This window comes from Gossypium raimondii, chromosome 9 (genome assembly GCF_025698545.1).
Source record: "Gossypium raimondii isolate GPD5lz chromosome 9, ASM2569854v1, whole genome shotgun sequence".
Classification (NCBI taxonomy): domain Eukaryota; kingdom Viridiplantae; phylum Streptophyta; class Magnoliopsida; order Malvales; family Malvaceae; genus Gossypium; species Gossypium raimondii.
Window position 1 is genome coordinate 2,808,376 of NC_068573.1, and position 17,186 is coordinate 2,825,561.

A 17,186-nucleotide genomic window follows, 5' to 3' on the forward strand; every position below is an offset into this window, starting at 1 on the left:
CCTTACCTTGAGCAATGATCCACTATCTTTTTCACAGTACAACCAATGGTTTAAATCCTAATACTAGTCTAACACTCACCAATTTAGCAACCTCACTGTTGTACGAAAACTAGATCATTCTCCCACTAAATTTTCCCCTCGAAAGTTTAACTTTGCAATTCAAGAGACTCTCTTGATTGCTGACAAAAACTATGCACACATACAAGTTTTAAAAAATATCAATACTCATTTAAAAAATATTGATACTATCAGGTTTTAAAAACTCATGCAGCGTGTTTTCAAACAATTTAAGAAACCCCTAAATTTTTCTGCTCTCGTTTCAAAAAGGCCTTTCAACCCTAACTTCAAAATTCCTTAATACTTCATTTTTTTCTTTAAAATCTTAACACAAAACAACCTATGTTGTCTTTTCTTACAAGGATTCAACAAGTTTGCTCTCAAATTTCACAATTTTTAAGCAATTTCAAGGTAAAAAATTTATTTTTCCCATTTCGAATTTTGTGGAATTTCTGTCAAATTCTTGGTTGCAAATTATGTTTTTGGTTTATTTGGAACATATACATTATGTTTTCTTGCAGGAGGTTGCCTAAGCTTAGCCAAAGTCTTAAAACTTTTCTTTGAACCCTTTGCATACAAGGTGTTTGATAAAATTCCCCAACCAGAATTTTAAGTGCAAATAGTGTCTCTCTAGTCTAGTTAGTTAGAATGTCTATTAGGAAACATCCTCGTTTCGGTCCTATTCATCTAGTGGTCAAACCATTTCTTTCAGTGATTGTTTTAGAAATTACAATGATACTTATCTGTTTGATCAATATTTTTCAAAACGCAAAGTTAATGTTACTCGCACACTTGATTTTAAATTTTTATCCAAAATCAAATTTCAATTTCTTGAAACGTTAGTCTAATGGCATTGGCTCGTGTTTTTTAAAATTCGTTCACCAATGCATGCTAATCTTGTTTGAGCATTTTATTCAAATGCTTGGCTCGAACATGATGAATCCAATGAGACTGTGGTTGCTATTAATTATTTTCTCATGAATACTCCTCTTCGTCTCATTTTGGAAAATTTTGGTAAATTTTTTAAACTTCCTCCCGATAGTGAGTCAAATGAGAAATGCCCTTACTATCCGGCCTTAAACGTTCGACGCTCGTATGCATCCGAGCTCAATGTCCATGATCACGTTTTGCATTTTATAATCACATGGATATTGTGTCCTATTTCAAAACACATCATTTTTTTTTATCTATTGACTACTAGTGGATTGATTGTTTTCATAGCAATAGGCGTTCGGATCTTACTTTAATTTTATTTAATGACATTACCGAGCGTATTGGCAAGGAGCTCGCTAGTCAGCTCACTTTACCTTTTGGCACGTACTTGTTATATATTTTTGAACGCCTAAACATCCCAACCAATATCGACCCTCCATTGGTCATTAAATATCAACCTATTAGCTTTACTTCCCTTCATCGAGCTGGTTTTAAAATGGATCCTTTTACCAAAAATTGGGTTAAGGATGATCATCCTAATCCTCAAGATGTTGATGATGAAGACCTTGAAGAAGACCATGATGATATTCCTCCTTCCGAGCAGGACCCTCCACTGGCTTCTTCATCCGCTCAACCATCTACTCCAACTCTCTTTGACGACATGTTTGTCACCATCCTTAGTGCTATTACTTCCTTGAGTGAGGAGTTTAGAGGTTTTCGTACTCAAGTAGATGATGTGTTTGATCGAGTTAATAACAATGTTAGTAGTCTAGACTTTAGGATGTCTAGGATGTAGGAAAATATTGCATATCTAATGTCTCAATTCTCTCCTACTCCTCCACCTCAAGAAGACTAGGATACATATTTTTTTTTCTCATGCGTTTTCCTCATTTTCATGGCACATTTTCCTATTTCTATGTCAGAACTTAATGTTTATTTTGGTATATTGTTTGTAGATCCTTGAAAGTTTATTTTGGTATATATTTATGTTAGTTCTTTGCTTTCCAATTTTTCAATTTCTTTTATTGGGCTAACAAAGTCTCTCTCTGTAAGTCTTATTTGTTGATTTTGATATAACAAAAGGGAAGATAAGAGAAAGGTAAATTATTGGTATTTGGTTTATTATTTTATGACTAATCTTTTAATGCCAACATCATGTGACCAATTTTTTTACTCTCAAATCTTTGTCTCCAAATTTCATAAAAATCAAGTCATTGATTGCAATTGAACTTTAAAAGGGAGTAATGAATTCAAAACAAATTTACCAAAATGTTTTGTTATATCAAAAGGGAGATTGTTGAACTAGTTTTATTTGATAAATTATTTTGATATAACAAAGAAAATGTTTCGAATAAAATTTATTTTGAACAAAGAAATTATTAAGTTCAAAGCATAAAAATCATTTCAAGACTTCCAAACATCTTACAAAATGTTCTGAACACTTAGTTTGACAAATTTCAAAAACTGTTCTTAAACTCTTGAACTTAATTGAAACAATTTTAAATCAATTGAAAAACTACTCCCTATAAGAAGTATCGACATTTTCCAAAAAGTATCGATACCCATATGATTTTATCGATATCATTCTTTTTATCGATACCAAAGTTGCTCTCTAACTTGAACCAAAAATTGAACAAAAGCAATAAGTATCGATACTTTTAAAAATATATAGATACCTATTAAATTTTATTGATACCATATTTTATACCGATATCAGTTTTGTATTATGACTTGATGAGTTTTTCAAACATTCATAAAACGTATCAGTACCCATTCAAAAATATCAATACCTTTTATCAGGTATCGATAAATCATCATTGGTATTGTTGGAAACTAACTTTAACGGTCACTGAATCAGACATTAAATGCTATTAGTATCGATACTCATAGAAAAAGTATCGATACTTTTTGTTACAAGTGAATTTAATGATCTAGTATTTTTATCCCTAACTGCTCAATATATTTTCTCAACAACCACATTGGTGGAAATAAATTAGAGGGTATAAATATCAGCTTCTAAATGTCCTACAACAACAAGAAAGCATATTCAAGCAAAAAGATCAATCAAACAACCATTGTGCCAAATATTTTCATGCTTTTCTTTCATACACTTGTAAGCTTCATTGCTATTCTATTAGCTCAAGTGTTTTTCATTGTAATTGAGCTTAATTTGCTAACACTTTGATCTTGTAAGGATTATTTCTTTGTTTGCTTCTTTGTATCTCTTTGAAAGGGTTTGTGCCTTAACGTTTGGGTAGAAATTTTAAGGGAGTTTGTAAGGTTAAACCTTATTCTCAAAGGTTATCAAATTAGTGGGTTTGGGAAAATCTTCAGTTGTGGAAAGCTAAGGTAGTAGAGTAGGCAATTGGGGCTGAACCCCTCTAAATTCTTGTATTCAATTTTATACCCTTTCTTTAAGCTTACACAAAATTTTTAAAAGTCAATTCGCCCCCCCTCTTGGTAATTTCGATTTGATTATTTGAGCTAACAAAATCGATCATTCTTGACGATTATGTGATTTATTTGCAAGAATCAGATTTTGATATAGGAATCAATAAAAATCCAGTTTCATTTTCACAAGTCATAGATAGTGATGAGCATGATAAATGGTTAAGTGCCATGAAAGATAAGATGAAATATATGGAACAAACAAAGTTTGAAACATTTTTTAATTGCAAAAATGTTCAAAAATGCATTGGATGTAAATGGGTTTTTAAACCAAGCATGTCTCAAATGAAAATATTGAACGATATAAAACCTGACTTGTTGCGAAATGTGACACACAAAAGGATGGTATTGATTATAAAGAGACATTCTCTCTAGTCTCTAAAAAATATCTTTAAGAATTATTATGGCATTAGTGACTCATTATTATTTAGAGTTGCACCAAATGGATGTGAAAGCAGTCTTTCTAAATGGAGATCTTAAGGAAGAAGATATGGGCCAACCTGAAGGTTTTACAAGTGAAAGAAAAGATCATATGGTGTGTAAACTTAAGAAGTCAATATATGGACTTAAACATGTTTCATGAAAATGATACATCAAGTTTAATGATACCATAAAGTCTTTTGATTTTCAAGAAAACATCGTTGATCGGTGTATATACCAAAAGATCAATAGAAGCAAGTTTATTTTCTTAGTTCATTGATGATATTTTACTTGCTGTAAATGATTTTGATATATTGCGTAAGACAAAAGTTTTTCCCTCAAATAACTTTGAAATGAAGGATATGGAAGAGACTTCCTATGTGATAGGAATTGAAATTTTCCATGATAGATCACAAGAATTACTAGGATTGTCTTAGAAAACTAAATCGAAAATGTTCTAGAGAGATTTAATATGCATAATTGTTTAGCATGAATTATTGCTATATGAAAAGGGGACAAATTTAGTCTCATGTAGTGTTTAAAGAATGATATAGAATGGAAAAAGAATAAAATCAATTCCTTATGATTATGTTGTGAACAGTTTGAATAAATAATTACATTCTCATCTATAGAAAATCCAATTGGTTGAAAGTGATTAGATATTTGGATTCAGATTTTGCTAAATGTCTTGGCAATAGGATGTGCAATTTTGGCTATTTATTTTTACTTATTGATGGAGCCATATAATGGAAAGTTCTAAACAATCTATCATTGCATCATTTTATGATGAAAAATGAATTTGTGGCTCATGTCGCAATCACAATTCATGTATTATAGTTGCAGAACTTATTTTAAGACTTGGAGTAGTTAACACCATTACCAAGCCATTGAAAATTTATTATGCAATAATATTTTATTCAAAAATGTCAAATATTTTAAATGTGCAAAATATATGGAATTAAGTTGTTTTGTTGTTAAGGAGGAAGTTCAGAAACAAAGAGTGTCCATGAAGCACCTTAGAACTGATTTCATTATTGTAGATCCACTAACTAAAGCCTTACAACCAAAGACATTTAAAGAACATGCACATAGAATGGGTCTTGATTGTATTGATGAATGAAGTTATGATGTTCTGACACTCTGAGCTTAACTATGGTGTTTCTTAAGTAAAATGAATGTATTTCATGTTTATTATGATTGTATACACATAATTTTTTTGTTTGAAATTATTTAAAACGGAAAAATATTTATAGTTACTTAAAGACCTATTATATTGAGTTGTAATGTTGTAGTATATAGAAGTATGAGACTTAAACTATATTACAATTGCCATAACTCACATTGCAATTCACTATAATATGGTAATGATGATAAGTGCTATTTTTATGCACATTCAATAATTTTGTTCTATTAAAGTTTGTGCTTTTATCCCATTGAGCCAAGTGAAAGAATGTAAAATTTTAAGTCAAACTACTATGGATCCAATTAAGTAAAAAAATAATGTGACTCAATTAAAAGGTTTTACCTTGAATAGAAGTTAAATTCATTCGATTACTTGATGGACATACCGGTTAAAAGTTAATCATTATAAACTATTAGGGTGACACACACAAAAACACGTTAAAGATTATAGCCTTCATTAATTAGAATTTGTATAATTAAGGAAAAGATCAAGAAAACAAAATCAATTTATCAAATGTTCTTCGTATTCTTCTCCATTAAGGTTAACAAACTCAAATTCCGCTAAAGATAAAATCATATTATTCTAAAAATCCTAAATCATTATTTATGCACTAAAGGATTTTGATTTGCAAAATCTAATAATTCAAATTCTAGTAGGAAAACCAAATTATATTTTTCTCTAATATAAAACTAAATATTTTATTTATAATTAGTGGACAAAATATTAGAGAAGTAAATAAAAATTTTGATAAATTTTATTTTGATCCGTTATTGCCTATATGAGTTTGGAACATGAATACATTCAATTTTTTTCTCAAGATTTTCATGTATTCAAAGAATCCTAAGGAGATGATGTCCCTACACCATGTCCTAGTATGTTTCAAATGCACATGTGGGACACGAGAATTTAAAAGAAAAAAAAAGGTCGAAATAACATATAGTTTGACATGAAATAAATACACCATTTGAGAAAACCTATGAACCCCTAATTCACCCTAATCAATTAACATTTCTCCACTTGTTGGTTGTATTGTTCCTTTAGAGCTTTGCATGTTCAAGCCTTCTCCATGCTTCTTCAGCTCCTGGGACCTAATAAACTCTTCAATTCTTGCCTTCAGTTCGGTGTTCGGAATCAACATCTCCGAGGTAAGATGAGATCGGTTGAATGGATCAGTCTGCAAATCATATCAAATTAGTAACGCACAACATTCCAGGAAATATTATCGTTATATAAGTAGAATCCGTGATGGACTTACACTATCACTTAGAAGATGTCTTTGGATAACAGGTCTGTCTATTGTGATTCTTGAAGATGGTAAGATCACCGGATCCTTCATCAATGTATACTGCAGGAAAGAAAAGAGTATGTTTACGGTCCTTCTTTCCAGTTTTAATGAATTCCAAAACTAAGCAAAATATAGCTGAAATGTAAATAGACATACTTGAATTGGATCGAGGAATTCGTCGGGAATATCTCCAAGGGCAGCTTCAGTGTCCATGGCCTCTGAAGCCGCAGCCTTGGCCTTTGCACCAAGCTCGATAAAATCTTGTATTATCCTCCCATCCTCACCAATTCTTCGAAGAACATCAGCTGCAGCACTAAACAACTGGAGCAAACTCAAGTTTATTAGATTGTGCTTTAAGAACTATCAGGTCTAGTGGGAACACCAATACTTAGTCCAACGAATGGTTAAACACCCATTAAGGTATACCTGTTCATTATAGGATCGACCATCACTGGAGATGGCAGATGGAAATATGTTTTTGGCATCACCCCTTGCCAGATGAACGTATATGCGGACAATCTTCAAATAGAAACAATTCACAGTACATAAAACGTCAGTTAAATTCAAAGCCACTTTCCAAGCAAAATCATTAACTTCTTACTTCCTCCTTGTAAGAGTATATACCAAAATGAAATTTCTACATTTGACCAACCTGCTTGAGCAACTCTTTCGGACGGAATTCATACTTTTCGGGATCTTTCAGAGTGAGTGACTTTCTTTGAGGGCCAACTAATTGCAATAAAAAGTAATTTAACATATTCGCCACTCTCTCAACCTGGAAAAAAGGAACAAAGAACAAAAACAGATCAAGGATTCGAAAGGTGATGGCAAGGTAAACTTTAACAAGTAGAGCTTGTCGGCATAAATTTGAGAAATGATAAGCATTGATGCAGAGGAAAAGATGTTACCATCTCAGGGAGTAGAAAAGGAGCTGTAATCTGCTCAGATGTAAAAGCCAGCATACTAACATCCTCATTTGCCAACTTCATGTCAATCCGTATAATCTGAACATAATCCGTAATAAATGTTTAATTGAAGTTCAAATTTTAAACATGAACCATACATACACATCCAAATGGGGGGAAAGGGAATACTGACATTCTCCTGGGAGTGGAACAGTCGAGTTCTCTCTTGCCTCTCCTGAGCGGGCCTGCGTTCCCATTCTGCAGTATTTGACATCTCAGCCTCAAGCTCTTTGAGTTCAAGAATTTTGTTAAGACTTTCATCGAGGAGGTAGATGCTATCGTTAATCAGGAAATTCAAGAAATTCAGATAAACACCCTTTTCTTCTTCCTTCGCAATCTGATAGAACATTTCAACAAAATTCAGGAATCAATTGATAGTTAAACTAAAAACAAATCATAGAAAGCTCCCCATGTATTAGCCAGTGAAGAAGACCCTACCTGTTTCCAAGCATTACGGTGACTAGGAACTTGCCAAAGATATTCAAGAAGTTCAGCAATATTATGGCGGATGTTGAACTTATCATAGAACTGTACACAGATATGAAACGATGATAATCGACAATGGAAACTCGAAGAAATTATAAGATTAAAAAATAATAATAATAATTGGTAGCAATTACCTGTGTGTGAGAACCTGTGAATTCAATGTCAACATATAGCTTCAAAAGATTCCGCACGAGATATTCCAAAGACAGTTGATGCACTTCAAATAGTGTCGATGTCGCAGATGAACCACTGGAAAGAAAGAAACAAGGTAGTGTGTAAACTTACGGAAAATTTCGTGTGAGAAACATGTGACAACAGCATATGTTTTTCTAAAGAGATTGAATAACCTTCTACGCGGCATCCAACAGTTCAAAACTTCAACCATTTTTGCTCTGAGATAGGGGTTCTTGATAAATTGCGGACTTGCCATAAACATAATAATAAATTTCATAAAATCATCCTGACAAGCAAAACACAAGAATAAATTAATAAAACCATAACGATATGAATGAACTTGAGGTATGATCAAAAGTACATAGCTATCCAAATCTAAAACCTACCAGTACATATGAATGAACTCCATCAAGAGCTTTCGGAATCCGAGAAGCAAATATTAATAGTTCCATAGCATCTTCCACAAAGTGCTCTGGCATCGAAGCAAATTCCATCGGACATGTAGGTGGCAGAGGCATTTTAAACCCACCAACCAAGCCAACTAACCAAACCACCATTAGTCGATAGAACGAAAGTGCTTGTTGAATAAGTGCCCCATCCTAGTGAATAGAAGAAAGCAACAATTCAAAATGCTACCAAATTTATAAATTTCCTTTCCTCAAATACATCAAAAGCAAAGATAATACGATAATAAATAATTAGAATTATATAAATAGAAAGCCCTCTACTCAAGGTGGAAAAAATGCTAATATGGAATAATAAGACGGAAAACGAAGGGATTGATACATTTCAAAGTTCAGCAGACAAGCAAATCCATATGCATGTGTGCAGAAACCTATGTTATTTGGATTCGGGCATTGTCAAATACAGGTGTGTTTAGTTTTCTTCCAAGCTCTCCATATATTTGGAGGATACTTGGAGAGTAATATCCTCATACCATATGCAAATATGCAACGGACATAGGTATCCAATACAGATACTATAAAGAATTGGAGCAACATTTAATGCGGAAATGCGCAAGGAAGAAGAGATAAGATGTACCCTCAAAATTTGAGCCTCGTAACAGAATTTTTCCTGTGAATACAATTCAATTTCCTTCTCAAGCCTCGATATATCAAGCTCCAGTTGTGGAGAAGGTGCCTGTCCTTGCATGGCTTTTAAGGTGGCAAGTGTGTCTTCACTTCTTGAAATGTCCTGGGTGACGGCATATCAAATAAATCAAATCATCAGTAGAAGAAACAAGAATGGAAAAAGCTCGGGAATCAGTAAAGCATTACCTGGACTAGATGCTTAAAGTCCGAAAATGCCTTTAGGAGGCCCAAGTTGAGTACCCTAGCAGTCATAAAGAAGCATTCACAAATGAAAGGATATTTAGCTTTTTCACTACTACTTCGGGTTGGCTTCACATTTGGGGTACTTCCCGAACTAGATGCTTCTTGCAATTGCCGCAAACTATTTTCACCATCATTATTTAGTCCACTCCCGTCAGTTTTCACAGGATTATCTTTATCGATCCATTCAGCCACTTCTTCTGATGTTGCGTGCAGAGCAGTTAACCCCCTAAAAATGGTTCACTATCAATACTTAACAAAAAGAATTCAAAGCATATAACATTTGGAGCAAAACAATCATGATCTCCATTGAAAAAGAAGGGGAGAAAAAGACCATCACCTCAAATCCAAACGGCTACAGTAGAAGACATAGGTTGGATCGATTTTATCTCTTTTTGTTAAATTTGCATCCAAAAATGGCTCTGAAAGTCGGAGCATAACAGCACTGAGATTGACAAACATGCCAGAACTTGCACAAGATATAGGATCCACCTATCATACAGGTCCGCAAAAACGTGTCAAATAGGCTAGAGGGTAGATACATAACCAGACTTACAATTAAGAAACAACTCAAACTTTTACGGAAAATATTCTTAGGTGGAAAAAACAACGAACAAGTTATTGATGCAACAGTTAAGCTCTTGATGCAATCTAACTTAAACAAGGAATGTCATTTAGGAGGGAAACCTGTATATGGGCCCTTGATGCATTTTTATTGATGACTTCTGCAAGATACTCGAGGACACTGTCACGAGTCTCAGTGTTTTTAAGGAGACAAAGAAGAACTTCAGCCAGACCATCATATAAAGTATTCATGAGAGTCTTTATTGTGGTGAATGAAGATAACAAGTCAGCTGCTCGTCTAGTTGATGCATCTGAGAAGCACTGCTGGCTATAATTTTGAGAGAAAATTTATTACTAGACAAAGCTAATAGAACAAAAAGTCATAAATGTTGATAATTACATTAAAACAATTTCAGGCAAGAAAATCTATACTATCAAACAAACACAATGGCATGGATTTTCTATAACAGTTTAAATTTCCAAAGGACCTGTAAAACACACTGATAAAAAGAAGCTTCCAAACAAATAAAGATCAGCATCAAACATCATTATATGGAACACACTCAAGCACTTCATAGAGTCTCTCTCAAATGCAAAAAGTGAAGATTTTCTTACTAGTTTAAACAATAAAAAAATAAAATATACACAATGCTAACCACGAGTCGAATAGTAAATTACATGGATGTATAAACAAGTCGAATTAGTACAAACTATTCAACTTTATTCCAGTGAACAAAAAATATGAAACTCAACAAATGCCAAGTATCAATCCAAATTTAGGAAGGCAGCTCCAATGAGAAAACAGTTACTCAATCTCCCCATTCACTCAAAAAACTTGAGAGGAGCAATCAAGACTGCTACAACAGTAACAGCCAACAAGCAACATAATTAAGAGTTCACCCTCGACAAAGATTCCAATAGTTGACATCATCAAAACAACAAAAAGCTGCAATTGACTGCCATTGCTAACCAGCTATCCCACCAGTAGATCATTATTAAGCAACTGCACCAAGAGGCCAGACAAGGTAATTAAACCATTGGTTTTGAGATGTCATTCAGTTCAAAAAACTGAACATGTCTTCCCTTATACAAGTATCAACCAATGCACTGGCCTCAATGCTTGCTCAAATGAGAAACCCTGATATAAATGCTTCCTAATACTAACTGGCCTAAGATCAGTTACCCTAGTAAAATGTACTTACTAAACATTTATTTGACACCCAAAGAGTTCAATCATTCAACCCAATGTGCAAAGCAAAAGTGCATTCTACAATGCCAGCTATGTTTCCAACAACTTATATAGAACCAGATTAAAAATAATAGTCATGTATATAAACATAATGAGGTAATACTCGTTCTCAATTAACACAACAAGCTAACGCAAAAATCAACATCCAAACTCACCCAACATCAGGCTGGCTCTTGAAAATGGTATGATCAGGCAGAGCACTAACATGGAAAAAGGGGCCCAAAATGCTAGTCATTTCGATGACACGTCCATTCAAGTAAACTCCTTTAGGAATCCACCATGGATGATTAACCAAGCTTTTAGCACCAACAGGGAACTTAACCAAATACAACAAAGCCCTCAAAGGTTGCTGAAAATTTCCCAAAGCTGAAACTTTCAAAACACTCCCTCTTAAATCCTCATACAAACCTTTTAAGATAGGGTCCAAAGTATCAAAATCTGAATCCTTAAAGAAGTCTTCCAAAAACCCAGGTGGACAATCCACCCGACTTCCAAAATCATTCCCTCCAAACCCATCAAGCATTACTCCACTTGAAACTTCAGCAAAAACTAAGGGAAACAAAGGGGAACTGGAAGACAAAGAAGAACCGGCTTTGGGGTTACTATCTTTTAAATTCCCATTAGAAAACAAATCAGGATTTCCCAGATGAATCCTAGCATATGAAACAGCCAACTTCTTAGCCTGTTTAGCAGCAGATTCCATCCCAGAACGCAGCGTCTTGTCTTTCATGTTGGAAATCTTCTTGATTTCTTCATGAGCTCGCTTATAACAACCAATGAGATAATTAAAAGGGGGTTCTGAATTAGGGAATTCACCAGACAGACGATCAATTAAAACCCTTTCCATTAGATCACGTGAAAGTAAAAGACTTTTGCCTTCACTTAAGATCTCAGCTGCGGTCATCTCTAGGTAAACAACCCTTGGATCAGAAGAAGATGATGATGGGTTCTCTGGGTTCTCTTTAAGGGTTACAAGGAAGATCTTCCTTAGGATCATATCTTCTATTTCTTCTGGGGTTCTTTGGGGTTTTTGCGTAGCCATAGTTTCGAAGACAAAAAAGGGAATAAAAACTTGGTTTTTTCCCTCCTTTATTTTCCTGAGAAACAAATAGGGTTCTCTTTATATTCCGGAGAGAGAAGAATAATTAGGCTTTGAAGAAAACTATGGAGGAAAACAGATAACTGAAGATTGAGAAATAGGTTTCATGAAGATTGTAGGAAAGGCTGATTGAGTTGGTCTTGAACTTGGTTCTGTTTTTCTCCAAGTCTTTGTGGCCGTTGATTAGCTTGTTGATTCACTATGATACTGCCACGTTCAACTTCGTTGTTTCTTTGGAATCTCGTAAACTCTCCTCTTTCTTTCTTTTATCGCAAGTATACTGACAAATATTTTCAGACTTTTTTTTACTACCAAAATTAATTTAATATCTACTTGAATTTTAATTTGTATTTTATTATTTGGAAACAAAGCTAAGGATAATATTTTATTATTAAAATATTAATATTTTGTACTATTATTTCAAAAAATTATCAAAATATTAATATATTTTTAATAAAATATTAAGAATTACTTAAATTTTAATTTATTATTAAAATTAAAATAAATTAAATTTATATTTGAAGCTAGTGTTTGAAGTAGTGTTTGGGACTAAGGTCAACTACTTTTAAAATTGAGAATGAACAAGGTAAAAAGTAAATGTTCACAAAGTTCAATTTTTCTAAATCTGCAAGGCATTGTCTAGAAAAATAATCTACATACAAGTGATTACAACTTCTGACACTCACCAAATTAAACTCCTCACTTTTGTACCAAATATCTAAATAACTCTCTTCTAAGTTTTTCCCATACAAACTTATGGCAAATAACCAAGTAACTCATTTGATTTTGTACTTAACGAACTCACGAGAAATGTTCCTCCATGAACAATAATAAGTGTTCTCATATCAGTATAACTACAAGTCTCCTCAATTTATAAAGAAGTGAGACTTGCTAATATATTATATCAATTACAACCAATCTTCCACTAAAACTAGCAAGACAACAAGCACAAAAAATATCTCTAATGTGCTTGGGATGAATCTTGAATCTCCAATATATGCTTCCAAGTTTTACCCGATTCCAATCCCACCAAACTTGGGAAGTTGATTGTGTTTATCCAATCCAAACCAATCTTTAGGATATGTTGTTATAACCAACTTGGATATCATAAATGTGCTTATAGACATCCAAAGTACCGAAAAGATTCAAAGCCAAATAATTTTTATTGTCAAAATTTGTCAACTTAAACATGACAAGTTTCTGAGCTGAGCAATACTATGAACCAGTAGAAACTGCTCAAAAATTACCTCAACAATCTCTCATTTTGGCAATTTTTTGAACAAAACCATAAAATGAAAACATATTCAACAAGAGATATAAATGCTCGCCTAAGTAACTTCCCCTTAATTAATCATACTTAACTACGGGCATAATCAAACAAATTAATCATTAATATCATAAAAGAGGATGATCAAAATACTAGAAATTATATATAAGTGAGCATAATAGAAAAAGGATTCAAAAATATAACAACCAACCTATATAAAATTGAGTTCAAAGTTCCAACACTACATCTTCAAAAAGAATTGAAAATTGAAAATCATTAAAGAAATAACAGTTCCTACTCCCTCTGTTTGTTCAATAAGTTTGCCAAAGTGTTGTTAGAGTTGCTTGGCTAGCAGATGTACGTTGGCTTGAAGTTGTGGAATGATGCGTTCGTGAGAGGCAATTTCAACATCCAAATGTTGTAGCATCCTTTGTTCAATGGTCGACAGTTGCCCAAGAGTATCAATTTCAGTGCCAACTGGTATAAGCCGTGCATCCACAGGTTGAGCTTCAAGATTAGCCTTAGAATGCTTCCCTTCAAGCCACTTGTAAGAAAACTTTAATTTGGTAGGTTTTCTCTCATATTTTCAGTTGCAAGAATGAACCAATTTAATAATGTACACGCCATAAATTTCATTGAATATATTTAAATAATTAAAATATATTTTTTAAAGTAAAAAATGAATGAAGAGTAAATAAATTTGGGTTATGCATTTACAAATACGAACCAATTTAATTTAAGTTTGATTTGAAATGTTTAATAGCATGTAAATACAAACATATTGCTACTGCAAAATGTAAGATGCCACATCTAATTCCATTATCATGAAACTCTTGTATTATATTTTAAATTGCATTTTAGTCTTTTTACAAAAAAAAAAAAGGAGTAAATTAGTCCATATCGTTAGATGAGTAAACAAAATTGACCCTTTGTTAAAATTGCACCGTTAAATGTTTATTTTAGTGTGTATATATAAGGTATAATAATAAATTTAACCCTAATATTTTATTGGAAGTAAACTAGAATTTTTTAATGGTTATAAGATTTTTTTAATTGCTTATAAGATTTTTGAAATAGAATCCATTTTTTAAAAAATCAATTTTAATGAGTTGGAATTGTTATTTTAGTAAAAATATATATTATCTGTTTTTATAGATTTTTTATAATTCTTATGATTTTTAAATAATATTAAATTTTAAAAGTGTTTAATTGATTTTTTAAATTTGTTACTAAGGCCTTTTTACCTTTTAGCCTATTAGTTTCAAAAATTTTAATTTACTTCTAATAAAATAGTAGGGTTAAATTGAATAAATATGTAAAAATTGAGAGCTAAATTTATTATTATATCTTATTTATAAACTCCAAAATAAACTAGCGTTGCAATCTTAACAGATGGACTGTTTTACTCACTCCTATAATGTAATCCAAAATATAACTACATAAATAAAGTTATAATTTTGCTAGAATATGCACAAACTTGGATGATAAGTAGTGCATTTTGTAGCATCTATGCCTAGTAAAATCAATGTTTGACCAAACAAAACTAACATGTATAATAAAATCATAATCATAGCATTTGACGCTAATCATAAACTCAATTTTCCCACTTTCTAGGACCTATTAACCCAAGAATCTCTTCCCAAAGCCCAACATTTCCAACACTTGCAAGACCAATTACACTTGGGCTACAAGCCACAACTATCCAAAAACCAGCCTTTATTTCTTCATCTAATTGTTCTTTGTCCCACAAACAATACCCATCAAAGAACCTAAAATCCCTTGCCTTCACCACATTTCTCTTCACCATCTCAGCAGCATACCCTACACTTTCTTTAGTCCCATAGTACAACCCTTTCATTACTTCTTCAAAAACCCCACTTTTCTCCACACCACCATCATCATCATCCTTTGTTGGACTCACCAAAAAAAACCCATCTTCCAATGGCCCACCGAAGAACAACGGCACATGAGAGAACACCTCCGAGACATCTCGGATAGTTGTCGATCTCATTTCTTTGATAGATTTGAGAGATGATTGATTTAGTATGATCCCTAATGGGCCTATAGACCCTGCTTTTAAGAGGAGGATCACCGTCCGCTCGAAAATGTGGACCCCGTCGAGTTTTTTGGTAGCGATAAGTAGACAACCTTTTTCGGGCTCACGGATGGTGTGAGCCCATTTTTCACCAATTGTAACAGGTTGAGGAGGTTGGTCCACTACTGTATCAGGACCAGCCCATGATGAAGGGCCTGAAACTTTCTCGGTTGCCACTAATTTAGCTCTAAATGAACGCCAATCAGAATCAAGGGTGGGCTTCTTCTCATCATTTGAAAGGCAGCCTACATTGGTAAAATCAATAATGATATAAAACCATTTTCAGGTTAAAATTTGCAATAGATCCCTATACTTTTCACAAATTTAGAATTTAATCTTTATACTTTTATTTTTAGGAAGTTAGTCTATTTACTTTTTAAATTTTAATGATATAAAACAAGAAGGTTATATTCAAAGAAAATGAATACATGAATTTATTAAACAACTTGGAGTTTAATTAGTGAATATATTTGAATAAGGGTATTCAAATTATGACAAAAATATCAAACCTAAAGTAAGATTTAATAAGGAAATTGAAGAACTTACATGTAATAGAACTTGGGGAAGCAACTTTTGTAGAGTAGAAAAGGTTGGAATTGGTGTTGGGGAAAGGAAGTGTTTTAGGTTTGATTGAGGGCTCAAACTCAATAGTTTTAATGAAGGAATTTGATGAGAAGAAACAAGCTTCCATGTGTTGTGTTTTTGTCTTCTTTGCTTTGGCTAATGGAAGTGAAGTCCCCAAAGGATAAGACCAAGCAAGTTACAGTTGGACTTGAGAGTGGATCTCTATCACAAGTTCATTCCCGCTCTATCCAATGCTAACCTTTCTCATCAATTGTGTATAATTTTGAGCTAAACTTGTTATTATACTAGCTAAATTTATGTATGAATTAATTATTATTATTATTCACTTATTTTCGAAATTGACAAAAATTAAATTACTCCAATTTTTTAAAAATAGACCAATTTATTTAATATCGAAATTGAGAGAAACTGCTTATCTTTTATTAGATTTTCTTGGCCTTAAATTGTTTCTTGTCTTTGTAAAGAAAAAATACAAATGTAAATGGATATGGGATAACATTTGCTCCCTAAAACTTGGACTTTCATTGTGGGTGGTAAACTATTGATTATAATTTGTATGATTTTTAGTAAATTTTAAACTTTAAAAGGACTTAATTTTTTTAATTTGTTACTAAGGCACTTTTGACCATTCAACCTTATTAATTTTAAAAATTTTCAATAAAAGAATAAGGCTCAAATTGAATAAATGTGTAAGCTAAATTTATTATTATACCTTATATATAAACACCAAATTTTACGTCGAGCCTAATTTTTAAATTTTTCAATATAAAAGTTAAAATGCCATCTAAGGTGTAGTTTAGAAAATTTTGTGGTACTTTTACCGTGATTATGCATAAGTACTTGAACTATTATTGAATTTATTGAGTTCAAGTACTTCAAGCATAATATAAATAATATATATACACACAATATCTTAAGATACAAAAACTTAGCCTTTTGAAGATAGGTGTTTGCAAATGCTAGTATCGTAATCCTATATCGGTATAGAATAGGGTGTAAATGAGATATTAGTGTTTGCAAGTTATACGAGTTCGACTTGAAAAAG

General features: G+C 32.6%; 2 protein-coding genes and 1 long non-coding RNA gene across 3 annotated transcripts; 1 reads left to right on the forward strand and 2 right to left on the reverse strand.

Annotated features, from left to right (window-relative positions):
- LOC105798146 (uncharacterized) lies at window positions 1-1,998 on the forward strand. Its single transcript, XR_001134936.2, has 2 exons — window positions 1-468; window positions 579-1,998. It is a non-coding gene; the product is annotated as an uncharacterized LOC105798146 (long non-coding RNA).
- Window positions 1,999-5,764: 3,766 nt separating this feature from the next.
- LOC105798147 (probable ubiquitin conjugation factor E4) lies at window positions 5,765-12,332 on the reverse strand. Its single transcript, XM_012628085.2, has 16 exons — window positions 11,251-12,332; window positions 9,970-10,174; window positions 9,623-9,774; window positions 9,229-9,511; window positions 8,993-9,145; window positions 8,338-8,550; window positions 8,125-8,237; window positions 7,912-8,026; window positions 7,730-7,819; window positions 7,425-7,628; window positions 7,235-7,330; window positions 6,979-7,101; window positions 6,753-6,845; window positions 6,483-6,647; window positions 6,297-6,386; window positions 5,765-6,215 (listed from the first exon to the last, which is right to left on the reverse strand). Exons 1-16 carry the CDS (start codon window positions 12,135-12,137, stop codon window positions 6,036-6,038), a joined length of 3,162 nt encoding a protein of 1,053 aa, XP_012483539.1. The 5' UTR covers window positions 12,138-12,332; the 3' UTR covers window positions 5,765-6,035.
- A 2,443-nt stretch (window positions 12,333-14,775) lies between these two features.
- Window positions 14,776-16,395, reverse strand: LOC105798148 (hypothetical protein). Its single transcript, XM_012628086.2, has 2 exons — window positions 16,103-16,395; window positions 14,776-15,801 (listed from the first exon to the last, which is right to left on the reverse strand). Exons 1-2 carry the CDS (start codon window positions 16,245-16,247, stop codon window positions 15,056-15,058), a joined length of 891 nt encoding a protein of 296 aa, XP_012483540.1. The 5' UTR covers window positions 16,248-16,395; the 3' UTR covers window positions 14,776-15,055.
- Between the last annotated feature and the right edge of the window lie 791 nt (window positions 16,396-17,186).